Raw genomic sequence first — 17,357 nt, forward strand, 5'->3', positions numbered from 1 at the left:
GGCTGAAAAGCGGGGTTAGCGGCAAGCGGAGCAGAGAATGAGCCTTTCTGACGATCGAAATAGCACCGAAACTGATCCCAAATCCTGAATGTAGTGGCAACTCTTTCGGGTTCACTTGCCACTGTAGGAGCGGGTGAATAATAACTAGCCTGACGCGACAAAACTTCCAACTCAGGATCTTCGTTTCACAAGTTTACTAATATTTCCATAACTCAAACATGACGTGGTCGAGGTCGTCGATCGATGTGGCTTGAGGTCGCTGATCGTGGTTGCCGCTGTCGGCGCTCGTTGACCAGCGTCGGTGGTGTGGCTGTCAGAGTTCGCTGATCGGCGTCGTTGTTGGAGTCGCTGCTTGCGTCGAGGATTGAAGTCGCTGGTTGGCGTCGGTCAGAAAAACTTTGTCACCACCACCCGACGTTCTGAATGTGTGTTTTAGGCACGTCACATGACTACTATTTATACGGCATGTCACATGACTACCTTCTCACGTGTGGCTCGTTAGGTAATCAATACCGTTTCTAAGACACGCAATGCTAAACTAAATTTTCTTCCTTCATAAAATACAATTATGCATCTCAATAATGTTTAAATAATAATAATGAATTCCAAATTAGAAAACATTTCTCAATATGGCTCTTACACTGAACGTCCCCTGAAGATAGATATTTTGCGTAAAAAAGAAACTGATCCCAAATCCTGAACGTCGCCTGAACATAGATATTTTGCGTAAAAGATGTAAATGGGTTCATAAAAGGGGAGTGGACCAAGGAATGTAGTGATGCAGGGTTAGATGAAGCTGCCTCCATTTCCAACCACACTGGGAGTGGACTCATGTATATGCATTGCATCCTGTATTGAATGGTCCTAAGATTTGCCGCCCAATAGTAAAACCTGAAATTTGGGTATGCGAGACCACCGTCAGCTCTACATCTCTGCCAAAATTCCCCCAAAAAGTGTGAGCTTTAACCTGCATTATGCTTCTGTACCAAATAACTTGCCAATAAAAATAATACATTGGGGGTAAGGGTATGGTGAGATTATAAAATACTCATGTTGCATATCCAGAATAATACCACAGAATGGACAATAACATGTCTATTCTTTATTTTTCGGCAGCATCATTAAAATCAAACAAGGCAATGCTCCTCTAACTTATTTTATTTATTTTATTTTGTATTTATTTTTTTATTTATTTCAAAGCAGTATGACAATGAAGGCAAAAATATTTTTTTCAAAGCTACCACTTGAGTTTATTTAGTGTGTTGAATTGGTTCAGGAGAGAAACTGCATTCACTCAACTGTTAATGTAAACCAGTTGTTAACTCATTCACCGCCAAACATGAAAATCACATTTTTTTCCCCATTGTTTGTGAATAAATGTGTTGTACTTGGAAAAGATTCCTTGTCAACCGTGATTATACAGTAATATTTTGGATAGGCTACAAATGTAGGCTGAATGATAAAGCAAAATACTGAAGAAAAAGCTAAATATTTGGAGTTGACATTCTTGAATTGATCCGGCCCCCCAGAGAACAGAAAGTTTGGATCAGGCCCCAGAGCCAAACTGAGTTTGACATGCCTGCTGTATGGCATACGATTATGCCAATAATTCTAGAAGTGCCACATGTGCATTTCATCGATAAGAATGGAATTTTAGGTAGATTTGCGCCAATATTAATGCGAACGTGTTAATCACAAATCATGCTACTGAGATAAATTAATTTGAATACTTGATGTAAACGGTGAAATTGTTTTTTGAGAGATTTTCATGTCTCCATTCAGGGATCCCATCTTAAAATGCACTGAAAAAAGATTTTTCAGTGAAAAAAAATAATTGAAGTTGTCAGTAATAGAAGCAACATAAGATGAATGCCCTCTGGCTTCAGCCATGTGGTGTCTATTGATATTCCATTAATACGTACATAATTTTGTGGGTGTGGTGTGGGGGTTGGGTAGACGTGACTAAAATAAGGACCCAAGGTGGACAAATAGCATGTGCAACCAGTCATATTTCACTGACTCAGTCAAGAAGGAAGATGCCGTTATTGTTTTGGGATCGTCAGAGCTGCTTTTTTTTTTTAAAGGGAGCTTTGGCTCCACGTTCACAGAGCAGGTCACGCTCACCTGCACCATACTGATTAAAAAAAAAAAGTGTCGCCCGTAATCTCCGAAGTAGTTTATTTTGCCGCTGCTTGAATGCTAGGCGCCTATCTTGTGCCGCAGCAGTATGGCCTTTCGTGCATACGTGCAGAACAGTGTGCATGATGACGTGTTTAAACGATTACACTGGATACTAGAAGATTGTATACATTATTTATGTTGTAAAACCGGAGCCAAGGATTAATGAAAGTGCTCCTAAACAAGAATGCCGCGAAGCTAAAACACAGGTGGAAAAAAGACAGGTCTTGTATCAAATCCTAAAAGACTGCTAGCACAGTTATCAAAACAATGTGAAAGAGTCAAAGAGGGAGTACTTGTCCAGTCTTATTCAGGCAAATTGTCATAATCCGCGGACTCTATTTAAAACTATTGATTCTGCACCTAGACCACAACAGCCAAATTGCACAGACTCGTCCTCTGAAATATGTAATACATTTTTGCAGTTATTTAATGGACAAGGTTGCAACAGCTCGGACTCTTGTTTCAAATACTACATTTGACCCCTCCGTTCACGTTCCGAATTCCGCAGTGTTGGATTCCTTTCACGCGATAACCTTGTCATCTTTAGAGGATGAGTTTTGCCATATTAACATCCAGCTTACCACATGACGCCGTCCCTCTCATTTCTTTAAAGAAGTTCTCCCGAGTATTGGTGAATCGGTTTTGGCCATTATCAACAACAGTCTCTCTTCTGGTGGAGTCCCCCAACATTTTAAACATGCTGTGGTGGAACCCTGCTTAAGAAACCTGGCCTTGATCAAGGTGTACCGTAACATTTTAGACCCATTTCCAAATTGACTTTTATTTAAAAAGAAATTGGAAAAACGTGGTGCACTTGCAATCCTTTTTGGATGAACACAACATCATGGAGGTTTTCCAGTCATTTTTCAAGAAAATGCATAGCACAGAGTCAGCCCTGTTGCGTGTTTTTAGTGATTTTTTCCTGGCAAACGACAACGGAGACTATGTATGCCATGTCTTGTTAGATCTAACTGCAGCGTTTGACGCAATGGACCATAATATTCTTCCGGCTCGTTTACAGCACCAGGTGGGCATTGGTGGTAGCGCTCTAGAATGGTTGAGATCCTATTTGAATGGCAGGACTTTCTGTGTTCTGAGTCCTGCTCTGCCCCTTTGTCGTACGGTGTGCCACAACGTTCCGTTTTGGGGCCCTTGCTGTTTTCGTTATACTTACTGCCCCTTGCTTCCATCCTACAAAACATGGAATTTCCTCCCATTACTATGCAGATGATAGTCCGATCTCTGTCCCGCCGAGCAAAAAAGACACTTTCTCCTTTATTCTACTTTTGTCTTGCTTAGAGGATATCAAAAACTGGATGTCACTTAACTTCCTGAATATCAATCCGATCCAGCTTCTTTCATCTTAGGCATCTGGCTAAAGTGAAGCCCTTTCTTTCTCAACAGCACTTAGAAACAGTAATCCATGCATTCATTACATCTAGGTTAGATGACTGCAATGCACTTTACTTTGGAGTCAGCCAGACCTTGCACAAGTGCCTCCAACTGGTCCAAAATGCTGCCGCTCGCCTTTTAACTGGCGCTCGGAAGACCGATCACATCACCCCAATCTTACTTCACTGGCTCCCAGTGCTCTTTAGAGGTCGCTTGAAGATACTTCTGTTCGTTTTCAAATCTCTAAATGGCCTCACCCCAGCGTACCTCTCTGAGCTTCTCCACCAAATGCTGCTGGAGGGGCAGAGGACTAAGCGGAGCCTCGGGGGAATCACACCTTTTCTGTTGCCGGTCCTTCCCAATGGAACGAGCTTCCATTATTTATTTGGCAAGCCCCCTCCCTGTCCATTTTTAAAACCCAATTGAAGACATTTTTATTCCTTAGCTTTTGACTCAACATGAGACTGTCACTGTTCTGCTGTTCTTCTGGTATCTGTTGTAAATGTGTTAACGTTTTAATTTGTGTTCTTATTACCTGCTAATTTATATTACACCATATAGAAAGTGCTTTGTTACAGCTCCATCTGTTGAGAAATGCGCTATACAAACACATGGCTGAATTTATCACAATTGTATTTTATTGCATATGTATTGTTTAATAATTTATTAATGTTTACCAATATTTTCCATCAGCAAAACAGTTCAAACTGCTATAAAATACTTTAAAATAAAAACAATACAATTCATCTTTATTGTCCATCCATCCATTATCTGTACCGCTTCTCATCACAAGGGTCACGGGGGGTGCTGGAGCCTATCCCAGCTGTCTTCGGGCAGTAGGCGGGGTACACCCTGAACCGGTTGCCAGCCAATCGCAGGGCAGACATAGCCAAACAACCTTCCACGCTCACACTTATACTTAATACCGTGCCTGGCTTGTACGGAGCGGATTAAATGACTGATGTGGACGAAGACCCATACAGTGAAAGCAAGTGGCGCAACGGAGATTCCCATTGGATATTAACAGAAACTCCAAGCGTTCCGAAAAAATTGGGACGCGTCAAGAAAAGGTAAACATTTGATCATGCCAAGTCATTAAGGCGAGATAAACTTTTCGTAAAAACAGAGGTAAGAAACGTGCCTTCAGTTCTCTTCAGTTTTATACGAGTGTTTTTTTGTTTTTTTTCCAGAATCTATAACCTCACAAGCGAACAACATCAAAGTAGCACTTAAGTTGCAGCGTTATGGAGAGTGCTGTTCTAAACAGCGAGGGCCCTCTGCGCTCTGGGAGCAGAGGAGATCCCTCAGAGCGAACTGAAAATCAGAGCTCAGACAAGTTCGACATACAATTCAATACAATTTTATTTATATAGCGCATTTCACAACAGATGGAGCTGTTACAAAGCTCTTACCATATGCAGTAAGTATTCTCTAGTCACTGCCACTGCACTCTTCCTCACACATGCGCACACACACACGTCACACATAAGCTTGTCCAAATGCTCGCAACTCCTGTCTGAACGTGCAAGTATGTTAACAAAATCCAGCTTTTTTTTTTTTTTTTTTTTGCTTTTTTGTTTTGCTTTTTCTTCTACTCACTCACTCTCTATGCGCATAGATAGCGCTATTGATCTAGCCTTCTCTTTAATTAGCGGTCCAGTTAGCGGTAAGTTTTTAGCACAGCAGTTAAAGAATTCCTGGACACGTTCATTTACACCGCGGTACTTCGTCTGTCAAGCCGCAAGCAATTTCCTCTGGGCATTTAAACTACCGAAATCGTAATTTACTTTGTATCCCGCTTACTTAATCAGATGCGTTTCACTCTCTTCCACGGTCATTACCGTTCTTCTTCGTTTGGATGCCATGCTCTACAGACATAAATGTAAATTAATGGATTTTAAATCTTTTGCAATTTTAATAAAACTCATGCCAAAGGGTCATTTACATGTGCCGTTTTGGATCCGATCATGGGGGAGCTGTCAAAGTTATTCCGTTGTATGGAGCGGGAACTGCTTGAGTTTGCGCTACGCGCTATGGCTTCCGGGTTCCAGAGATCGGAATTTCTGTTGTAAGGAATAGATTGTCAATGTAATATAGTAGTTCAAAATTTATTGCATAAGTTTTTTTCCGGGTGAGGGAATTTCCGTTTGACAGAGGTTTGTAGGTGGGAATACTTTACTGTGCTACGATCTAAATTAGCAGGTGATTAGAACACAAATGAAAACACGTAAACACATTTCCAATAGATGCCGGAATAATAACAGAAAAGCAACGCTCTCATCTTGTGTCAAAAGCTAAAGAATAAAAATGTGTCTTCAAACGGGTTTTAAAAGTGGAAATTAGAAATTAGAATTAGAAATCCCTTTATTGTCATTGTACTCAAGTGTGCAACGAGATTAGAGGGCTCCCCTCTCCAGTGCAATACAACAATAATACAGACAAATATATAAATTAGATAAATAAATAAGAGAGTGCAATGGAATTTAGTACTGAATAGTGTATATAAAAACACATCACAATGCTGTTCTGCAAGGTAAGGGTGTTCTCGTGTGTGTGTGAGAGTTCAGAATGGAGATGGCTCTCGGAAAGAAACTGTTTCTCAGAAAGAGAGGGCGCTTGCCTAATTTAATGGAAGCTCATTCCATGGGGAAGTACCAGCAACAGAAAAGGCACGATCCTCCCTCAGAGGCTCCGCTTAGTACTTGTCACCTCCAGCCGCATTTGGTCCACAGACCTGAGGGGGCAGGTGTGTAGGGGGTGGAGGAGCTCAGAGAGGTACGCTGGGGCGAGGCCATTTGAAGACGAACAGAAGTATCTTGAAGCAAACTCTAAAGTGCACTGGGAGCCAGTGAAGAGAGGCTAAGATTGGGGTGATGTGAAATGCGCTAAATAAATGACATTTTATTGTATTGTATCTGTCTTACGAGTGCCAGTTAAAGGGAAACACTTTAAAGAGCACAGTCATGTGATCAGAAAAAACATTGTCCAACACTTTCAAATTTGAGATTGATAAACTCAAAGTACGAACAAGGTCTAACGTATGTCCCTGTTTATGAGTGGGGCCAGAAACGCATTGCTCCAAATTGAGTCTATGAGTCTTGAAAAGTTCTTTGCCAGTCCATATCCAGGACAGCGCACTTGTATATTAAAGTTCCCCATCAGCAAGATGTGATCATATTTTAGCTTGATTTCAGCAAGATGATTTGAAAAGTCATTTAGAAACTCCTTGTTGTATTTTGGAGATCTCTAGATCACAGCGCAGAGCACAGGTGCAGCCCTGCCTACTTCAAAGAGCGTGCTCTCGAAGCTGGTGATGAATGTGGCCAATATACACTGTTTGCATTCAAATTTATTTTTAAAACTAATTGCCGTTCCCCCACCACGACCTGACGTTCTCGGAGCGTCCAAGTAAGAACACGCAGGCGTTAATAGTTCCCGCATCGCACTGCACTCACCGGCTCTCGTCCAGGTCTCTGTCTGGCAGAGGAAATCCAAGTCATTTTGTAGAAATAGCTCCCTCAGGATAAACCTTTTGTTCGTCAACAACCGGTCGTTTAACAACGCTATCCTTGAGGGAGTCGCAGGTGTGCGTAGCTCCTCCTATCGGCAAGCTCTGGGAAGCTCTCACAGAAGTTGTTGATCGACGCAGCGTCAAAGGACACTCGGATGGCAGCCCAGCCGAAGCTCCTCTGGACAACTGATGCTTGGTACCAAAGACCAAAGGACTATGCCGTCCAAAAATAGCATTAGAGTAGTCTTATATAATATAGCTGGTGTACTCAACCCAACCAAAAGGAGTAAGAGATTAAGTAAGATGAAATACGATGAAGTTGGGTGGCATTTTTGCAGGAGACGCAGTTGACTGAGAAGGAACATGCTAAACTTAAAAGAAATGGTTACAAATATTTTCCTCTTCTTACAAATCAGGGCACCGGAGAGGTGTGGCAATTCTAATTTCGGGGACAATCTCATTTGAAAAAGTAATGGTGACAAGTGATGGAGAGGGGCAATATTATCTTGGTTAAGGGGAAACTTGAGGGGGAGATGGTGTCTTTTCTTAATATATATGCTCCACCAGGCTGAGATTGGAATTTTTGCAGACAGATATTTGATTTGATGACATCACAGGCAGAAGGTACCCTGATTGCTGGGGGTGATTTGAACCTAAGACTACACCCGCAGCTAGACTCCTAGGGAAAAGCAAAACAAAAAAGTGTGTCTAGCAAAACAATAAAGCGTCTATTGTGTGAACTGGGAATGGTGGATGAATGGAGAGATTTACATTCCTCTAGTAAGGTCTATACTTATTATTCTTCACCACACAATATATACTCTGGGATTGATTACTTCCTCATGTATTCTAAGGACTTGTATCGAGTTGAAAAATGTGATATCGGGGTACTGGATCTTTCTGACCGCAGTCCTCTTTATTTAACATTTCGCCTGGCAAGTGAGAAAAAAAACAACAATCTGAAGATTCAACCCAAATATATTAAAATGACAAATTAAGGATGAAATTGTGAAAGAACTCAAGATGTATATAAAAGAAAATCTTTGGAAGATATGGTTTGCCATATTGATCCATTCAACTCACCATATGACTCTGTCCCTCCTCAATTCTTTAAGGAAGTCCTCCCAAGTATTGGCGAATTGGTTTTGGCCATTATCAACAGCAGTCTTTCTTGTGGCGTACTCCCCCAATATTTTAAACATCCTGTGGTGCAACCCCTGCTCCAGAAACCTGGCATTGACCAAGATGTATTGTTAAATTTTAGGCCAATTTCCAACACACCCTTATTATAAAAAAAAAATTGGAAAATATGGTACACATGCTGTTACGATCCTTCTTGGATGACCACAACATCATGGAGGTTTCCTAGTCAGGTTTCAAGAAAATGCGTAGCACAGAGTCCGCCGTTACAAGTTTTGAATGATATTTTCCTGGCAAACGTCACCGGAGACTATGTATGTCTTGTCTTGTTAGATCTAACTGCAGCGTTTGACGCAATGGAACACAATATTCTTCTGGCTCGTTTACATCAACAGGTGAACATTAGTGGAAGCGCTCTAGATTGGTTTAGATCCTATTTGACTGGCAGGACATTTTGGATCACATAACCTCATTCTTAGCCTCCCTTCAATGGCTCCCAGTGCACTTTCGAGTTTGCTTTAAAATACTTCTGTTTGTCTAAATAAATCTTTAAATGGCCTCGCCCCAGCGTACCTCTCTGAGCTCCTCCAACCCTACGCGTCTGCCCGCTGCCTTAGTTCTGCGGACCACATGCTGCTGGAGGTGCCGAGGACCAAGCGTTGCCTCAGGGGGGATTGAGCCTTTTCCGGTCCTTCCCTATGGAATGAGCTTCCATTAAATATTAGGCAAGCCCGCCCTCGATATTTTTAAAAGCCGTTTGAAGACACATTTTTATTCTTTAGCTTTCAACTAAACATGAGACTGTCACTGTTCTGCTGTTCTTGTGGTATCTATTGTAAATGTGTTTGTGTTTTAATGTGTGTTCAAATTACCTGCTAATTTACATGACGGCATATGGAAAGCGTTTTGTTGCAACTCCAACTGTTGTGAAATGAGCTATATAAATACAATTGTATTTTTATTAAAGAATGGTCAAACACATGGCTGTATTTATCACTAATTGTTTAGTCTGACATCCTTAACAGAAACAATTTGAAAACCCAACGTACGCTTCTCAGATGGATTGGGTATGGTTCACAATTTAGTCCCAACAGAACGGACAGGAGTTTTAGAAACTGGAAAGGAAAAAAAAATGTTTGTGGCATGTGAAAAAGCGATTACCAGAAAGTGGAGGAAGTGAGATACAGAGATTTGAGGATTGAGTTGAAGTGATACACAACATATATGTGATGGAAAGGTCATTTACTCTGAGAATATAGGGGGCTACATTGAATAGAATTTGGGAAAATTGAAACGTCTATATAGCACCAATTATTTAACTTTGTACACTCGTTAAAGGTGACAGAAGTTGACATTTTTTGTTGTCTATTTTGTTTATCTTTAAGTGTGTTTTTTTCTCTGTTCATTTTTTTTCTCTCTCCATATATCAATTGGTGTTAATCTGTATGGCTGGTAGCCAGAGAACTACCGAATGCAGTATTGTTTTTTAAATGTAGTAGGGGGGAAATGCCATGTTTTGGTTTCCTTTAATTAAATTTTTATATATTTGTTTTTTTCCTTTTTATTTGTTCCATTGTTCCTTTTTTAAAAAAAAAAAAAATACTTAAGGATATCATATTTGTAAAACGGGTGGGTGTGAATGTTCAATCAAGAAAAAGTGAAAAAAAAAGATTCTTCAGAATCTGACAAAGAACATGTCGTTTAATTTGGGAGAAGGCCGAACCATGATGGCTTTCATTGCCGCAATGTCACACCTCCGCTTCTTGTTGCAAGGATGACTTTATGCATTAGCTGGGCCTTGACAATGTAATTCACTGATTTTCAATGTAATGAGTGAATTTAATTCATTTTATGTATCTATGTTATTGCCTTTTCCTGTTTTGTTAAAAAAAAAAAACCGCAAAATCCCTATCCATGCGAGTCCTCTGGTTTGGTAATGTCAAACATATATGTATTTACAGGTACACGGGTACTGCCCCAAATCCGCCTCCTGGGTCGCATTATACCTCGCCCTCTGAGAATATTTGGAGCACAGGAGTAGCCTACAGCATGAGTCAAGGGATGTCCGTATCAGGTGAATGTCAAACATAAGAACAAGATGTTAATATTTTTTTAAATTTATTAACTGCTCCAAAAATTCCTTCCTCCTTTTGTATTTTCATGGACAAAATTCTTGGTACACCTCTATTAATGGAAGAAAAAAAACAGGGTTCAGAAAAAAACTCTAATTTGCTGAACATAACTTAAACAAATATAATGGAAATTAATCAATGTAACTCCAACATCACTTTTGAATTGTGGTTTAACAGTTTTTTTTGTTTTTTTGTTTTCAAACAAACTCCAGTTACCTAACACCTAACAAGGGAGCTCCCTTCCACAGTCTTAAATAGGATCTATCAGAGATCACTTCAGAATAGAACAATATTTTGCTCGAAGCCATTGGGTGTTTTTATCTGTGTTGTTATATGGCCCATAACCTGTGACTGAGACCAAGCTTTCTGAAACTGGGCAGCACATAATCTCTACAATATATTTATAGTCTTGTGATTTCATTGTACCCTGCTCAGATTCAAGGTATTTTGTGCCAAATGCAACAAAGCAGCCCCAGAACATAACAGTGAACATGGAGCTGATGTGTCTTGCCAGAATGTTCCAGTTTTGTCTCGTCTGTCCTTAGAGCCTGAGCTACTTGGATAAGAACAGGTATGGTTGATTTATCAACTCAATCAAAGGTTTCTCAACAAAATAACAGACTGGATCAAGCAACTACTCTCTTAAGCTTTTACGTTGTACGTAATGTACAGTGATGTGATGGCAGTCATATCAGAGCAAATGACTTCTTAAGTTAGAGGTGATGTTTTTCCTGAACTGAGTTTGATCTCCATTTGGACTACGTGTTTACTTGTGGCTTTGGAAACTAAATTGAAATGTCTTTCAATTTGCACAAAAACCCCAGCTGTAAGGATGTGCTGAGCATAAATTATATAAAATGAATTATATACATATATATATATATATATATATAATGAATATATATATAATGAATATATACATATATAATGAATATATACATATATATATCCATCCATCCATCTTCTGTACCGCTTCTCTTCACTAGGGTCGCACGGGGTGCTGGATTCTATCCCAGCTATCTTCGGGCAGTAGGCGGGTGACACCCTGAACTGGTTGCCAGCCAATTGCAGGGCACACAGAGACGAACAACCATCCGCGCTCACACTCATACCTAGGGGCAATTTAGAGTGTTCAATCGGCCTGCCATGCATGTTTTTGGAATGTGGGAGGAAACCAGAGTACCCGGAGGAAACCCACGCAAGCACGGGGAGAACATGCAAACAAACTCCACACAGGATGGTCGGACCCGGGATCGAACCCACGCCCGATGCTGTCTCTCACTGTGAGGCCATCGTGCTAACCAGTCGGCCACCGTGCGTGATTCCATGTTCGATTTTAATTTATTTTCAAGTGTTATTGCCCTCTCTCAAATAGTGACTGTAGAGACGGTTTGTCCGGCTCTTCTTTAATCATTAATCCAAATTTTGGTGACACAATTTTTGTTAAATATGTGACATTGGCACTCTGAGACAAATATGGACAGCGACCTTATGATGTGACATCATCCAACCTAATACTAATTTTCAGACTATGATTATCATATTTTTATACGTCCAACATACATTTTTGAGACAATCGGTTTTGTTTTACGGACATAGAGTTTCGATAGAAGTCACATTAGAGGCTTGCAGGCTGAAGGCAGCCGTCGCACTGTTCATGTCCCAACCCTCCCTTTTTCCTATACAATACAATGCAACTTTATTTATATAGGGAGAACATGAAACCTGATGGTATGAGTTAGGGCTGGGCGATAAACCGAAAATTTACCGTTACCAAAATTCATTACAATGACCGAAATCATTTTGCTCATGTCGGTAAATTCGGTATTTAAAAAAAAAAGAAAAGCCTTTTCTGTCTGCGGCAATGTTCATGCCCCTTTAAGACCGCAACAGGCTGCAATGTTCATGCCCCTTTTAGACCGCTACAGCGCCTCTAGTCACGTGACTCCACCCGTCTGATCGAGAAAGAAAACAGACGTCGCTGTCGTAGCTGGGATTCAAATCCAGAAGCTTTTTCACCACCCACAACACAACCATGCTGTGCTGAAAGTTCAAAGTGAGAAGCAAGGTTCAACAAGTGACAACAGCCCATTAGGAGGCGACACCAAACGAGAGAACATCTCAGAGGTGGACGCGATAGCCTAGCACATAGCTAAAGATAAAGCTCCTCTAGTTAGTGACGTGCACAGGATTTAAACGCTTCATTTATCGTTATCGAGGTAAAATTGCTCAATTTCTCGCGATATTGATTTGAGGTCATATCGCCCAGCCCTAGTATGAGTGATATCTAAATTATGTCAATGCTGGACGACACCATTCGGCATTTTTATAGCTCAATAGACCGACAAAATAGTCTGAAATTAACAGTCTACCGTACGTCACGGGGATTATAGGAAGCAGTCCAATATTGTTGCATGTTTTGATATTTAATTACCTTAAACCCTTTTTCAGGAAATCAGATGCCATCGATGTTTGCACTTTAATTCCTGATACACACCGACTAATTGAATGTTGGAAAATGAATTTTAAACGATCTGTTCCTATAATGAGCAAACCAAAGTTGTCCAAAACCTTCCATCACCCGTTCCCATGAAAATATCTTTCTATATTTATTCAAGTTAATTTTTGGGCTCCCTTGTCACACTGCTTCTTTGTTGAAAAACACATTTTAAAAGCATTTTAAAAAAAGAATTGCAAATTGAATTTCCATCATAATTTTTGAGGGAAAAAAAACAATCACAACTAGAACTGCAAGTAGCTATAAAGGGCCCTTGGCCCCCGAGCAACGTTGGGATACTGGCACATTAGAATCTAAATATTTTTTTAAATTAAGTACGTCAGATAAAAAACAATTTTGATAGAATATAATCCCTATAAAATTTGAAAAAAAAATGGCCTACTTTCTTTTGAGTTTAGAGTTGAGCTTCTGACAGTTTATGTGGCTCCCGTTTTGTTGCCGTATTTTTACGGCCAAAAGACGCGCTGTATCAAAGGGCGCAGCACCAGAGGATGCTATTCCTGTCTTTAATACTTGGACTGGGCTCACCGCACTACGAGACGCACGCTATCACACGCATGCTAGCTCGCGCATGCCAGCACTCATGCGAATAAGTGATCGCTGTTAGTAGCAGCACCTCAGACCGATGAAAGACAGAGAAATAAAATTAACACAAAACATGCATCTCTCATGCCATTCATATCCCCAAAAGAAATAAAAATCACACAAAAAGATTACAGCAATGTATTCGGGCCAGTCAGCCTCAGCCAATCACATGGCCGTTTAGAGAGATGTGAGTGGTGTGCTTTGGGCAGTGTGTTTTTTTTTGTTTGTTTTTTTTTTTTTTTTTTTGCAGTCTGTTGTCTAAACCTGTGATGTTTCTTGCTTGCAATAAGATGAATGATAAGACAGACTATGACATCGTGGCAGCTGCCCTTTTGTCCAGCTTTCTTCTGCACCATCACCAAAAAACGTATTCACATAATGTATTTGTCACAGTCAATTCAAAGCATAGATGTCTCAGACTTTGGCCAGCAGGGTGTGCTAACATGCACTCTGAAATGCCCCACGGAGATCAGACGTAATAGTCGAGAGAGTTGTTCAGTCTATGCAATAGGTGCGTCGCATGACAAGGCGCCTCGTTTGTTTTGGGGTAAATTTGGGACTTTGAAGTGCGCCTTATGGTTGCGTAAATATGGTGCCTCCAACCTAGCTTGTTGACATGTACAACCAGGGCTGCTTCGCGAAAAAATTGTAATGGCGTTTTTGCGTCATTTTTGTGGGTAAATCACACAATAACCTAATGCAGTGATTCTCAAATAGCTGGGCGCCCCCCCCTTGCATCGCGCGTGGGACCCTGGGAACATGTTTTTTTGCATGGTTTTGGGACCGAAAAAGGCGATTTCAGACAACCCGAGTTTGAGCTCGTCAAAGCTGTTTGTGCCCCTAGTTAACGAAGTACTGGTTTTAAAAAAAAGTGTCGCCCTGTCACGCACTACTGATTAAAAAAAAAAGCGTCGCCCTGTCGCTCGTTGACCCGGAAGTGATTTCTTTTGCCGCTCCTTAAATGCCCCGCGCCAAGCTATCTTGCGCCGCAGCAGAGCGGACTTTATTTGAACTATATATAGGTCTGCGCACAGCAGAAGCAACAAGCTATGTGATGGCAAATAAACGTCTCCGCAAACAAGAAGCGTTATAAACGAGGAGCCGAGCAAGGAGGCGCTAAGCGCGCTAACCGCTAAAATGAATTGCTTCAAAGGACGCTCGACTTTTAAAAGAAATCTGACTCAAACCGCGTTTGGGCGGAGAGCCAGCAGCTATGAACAGAAATGTTGTATTGCAACCATTACATATCGAAACATAAAATAAGACGATGGCTGCGTGAGCAATTTCGCAGACGCTCTCAGCTGGAACTCGGAAATGGCTGTCGTCTTCACAACGAAGAAGTTTGACGTCAAACGTATTGTAAACATGAAAAAATTTAGAGTAAACATATTAAAACTGTTGCTTTGTTATTTATATAGAATTTTTGTTTAAAACCCCCTGGCTCTTTTTGTCTTTTCAATATTATGTACGTATTAATAACTGTTTGGTTTGTTCATGTTAATAAAGTAAAAAAAAAAAACGTATAGTAAATATTTATCATCTCATCAATATTTGAGTTTCGAGATCCTCACAATAGTCATTCTCAAAATGATATATTTTTTTAACGATTTAGAAATTGTGGTGGGGGGGGCGCAAATTGTTTTCTTCTTGGTAGGGGGTGCGTGACAGGAAATAATTGAGAACCACTGACCTAAAGAAATATTAAAAGATGCTGCCATGTTGCAAAGTTCCATGATTTTTCATACAAATTTATACCCTCCAAAGTAGTGTATTTCTGGTCACAAGAACGTTGCCCTGGCAACAGCTTTTTGCGAAAATGCACCAGCTTCGTGTTTCATCATAAATACCATAACACTCTTTCGACCAAATATAGGGTATATCTGGGTAACCACTTTCAAATGAAAAAAAAAAAATAGAACTAATATTTCTTTTAGCCAGTAGGTAGCAGTACGAGTACAACGTATGTATGTCGGTCAAGTTACAGCAGCTTTTTTAGTCAAGGTGACACAGAATTGTGAAAAACAAGATGGCCGATATCCTTTTGTTTTTAGCATATGGCTCCAAGAGGCTTTTTTGTAGTTCTTGGTGTGTTACATTGTCTAAGAAGTCTTTGGTACGGGCCAATTAATTGTTAAATATTTCTAGAGGGTGAGTGAGACATCTTTTAAAAATTTCATAATAAAAAAATGAGCTTGCCAGTGTTGATACTTGTGAAAAGTTTGAGTTTTCATGCATATTTAAACTCACAAAAGTAGTGTTGTTTTTCTTGGCGAAAAGAAGCAAGAGCTTTGCATAAGATTTCACAAACTTTGTGGTGCAATATGATGAAGGCCTAAAATATCTTAAGAACAAATATGATAGGATAACCTGTATGTAGAAAAAAAAATTAAAAATATATTTTCTTTGGACAAAAGTTGGCGCTACCACTACCATAAAAAGTAAGTGTTCAGGCCTGGACTATTATCAAATGTGAGAAATCTTTAGAAGTAATCGTCATTTCAGTCAAGTTACACCAACTTATGTAATCAAGGCGACACCAACCTTTAAAGTAAATTCAAAATGGCGGACTTCCTGTTAAGTTTAGCATATGGCTCATAGAGACTTCTTTTGTATAGATCTTTTTAATCGTAACCAACAATCACAAAGCCATAATAACGTACAATCATGTCCTTTCCCGGTAGAGTGGTATCGGTATCATAGAAGAAAAAGGATAAACCAAAGAAAAACAGACAAGTGTAAACGGCTTGCTCCCGAACTCTAAAATACGGTTAGCAATGTCCATCCACACCTACACATTCCCACAAATACAGCATCACCTTATGTCAAAAGATAAATAGTTAAATAAATCCACTGTGTATAATGGAAAACACTTCCAGTAAATGTGCCAGTATTTAAATTGTTTGAATGCTTGGCTTGGTCTAAGGCGCCGTGTTCCGGACCAAGTCTCCCCAGGAGGCCTGGGTTCGAATCTCGTGGCTGCCAGGATGGCCGAGTGGTCTAAGGCGCCGCGTTCAGGACCCAGTCTCCCCAGGAGGCCTGGGTTCGAATCTCGAATTTCCCCATTGTGGGACTAATAAAGGCATTATTATTATTATTTATCGCGACCTGGCCCCACCCCACCATTGTTGCCGTTGTCTACCGCCCCCCCAAACCACACAGTGACTTTTTAGATGACTTCTCCACTCTGCTCACCCAGCTGCCCACTCTCTCCCCTAATGTCCTTCTATTACGAGATTTTAATATTCACATTGAAAACAATAACCTTGCCCTCACCAAATACCTCTTATCATGCCTGGGCAGCATTGGCCTTTGTCAATTTGTTAATTTTCCTACTCACTCCAGAGGCCATACATTTGACCTCATTTGCTGTTCCGGTCTCACTTCCTCGAACTGTTTTTCAGATGAACTCAATCTAACTGATCACTTCCTCCTCATCTTCAATGTTGCAATCTGCTTGTCACCCATTAAGTCTCCTCGCACAATCCCATTCCATAATATGAAGCACATCAACACCGAAATACTCTGCTCCCACATAGATAAAATCATCATCCCTGAAAATCCCTCCAACATTCCTTGCAGCCCAGTATAACAACAAACTTATCAGCGTCCTCAACTCCCTAGCCCCACTGAAAACATGTGTCCTTCTTTACAGCTGCCCCTTGGTATCCGCAGCAGCTGAGAGCCATGAACTCAAACGATCAAAAACTGGAACGTCTTTTTAAGAAAACTGGTCTCTCAATCCACAAACAATTACACATGGAACTCGGAACTCTATACAAAAATAACATTACTCAAACAAAATAACCTACTTCTCTGACACTAAAGCAGTTTTTTCACTTCTTAATATCTTCCAACCACCCAACTCCCTACCGCCACACATGTACTCAACTGGCACCTG

The 17,357-nt window shown here is 40.5% G+C and overlaps 1 protein-coding gene across 8 annotated transcripts in view; it reads left to right on the forward strand.

Moving 5' to 3' along the window:
* The window catches only part of carm1 (coactivator-associated arginine methyltransferase 1), a 182,646-nt gene that overhangs the window by 119,129 nt on the left and 46,160 nt on the right, over positions 1–17,357 (forward strand). For 6 of the 8 annotated variants that reach the window (XR_015846698.1, XM_088317740.1, XM_088317741.1 and 3 more), the window contains one exon: positions 10,186–10,298. Coding sequence is in view for 7 of the 8 variants with exons in the window: in XM_088317740.1 (XP_088173866.1) it covers positions 10,186–10,298 (113 nt within the window). In the remaining variant the exon portion in view is untranslated. Of the gene's footprint in view, positions 1–10,185; positions 10,299–10,791; positions 10,928–17,357 lie in introns of those variants that run through there. The other 2 variants (XM_088317744.1, XM_088317743.1) reach the window with 1 other exon arrangement.

Source organism: Idiotropiscis lumnitzeri, chromosome 15 (assembly GCF_059441095.1).
Source record: "Idiotropiscis lumnitzeri isolate Australia: NSW breed Sydney's pygmy pipehorse chromosome 15, RoL_Ilum_1.0, whole genome shotgun sequence".
Lineage (NCBI taxonomy): Eukaryota > Metazoa > Chordata > Actinopteri > Syngnathiformes > Syngnathidae > Idiotropiscis > Idiotropiscis lumnitzeri.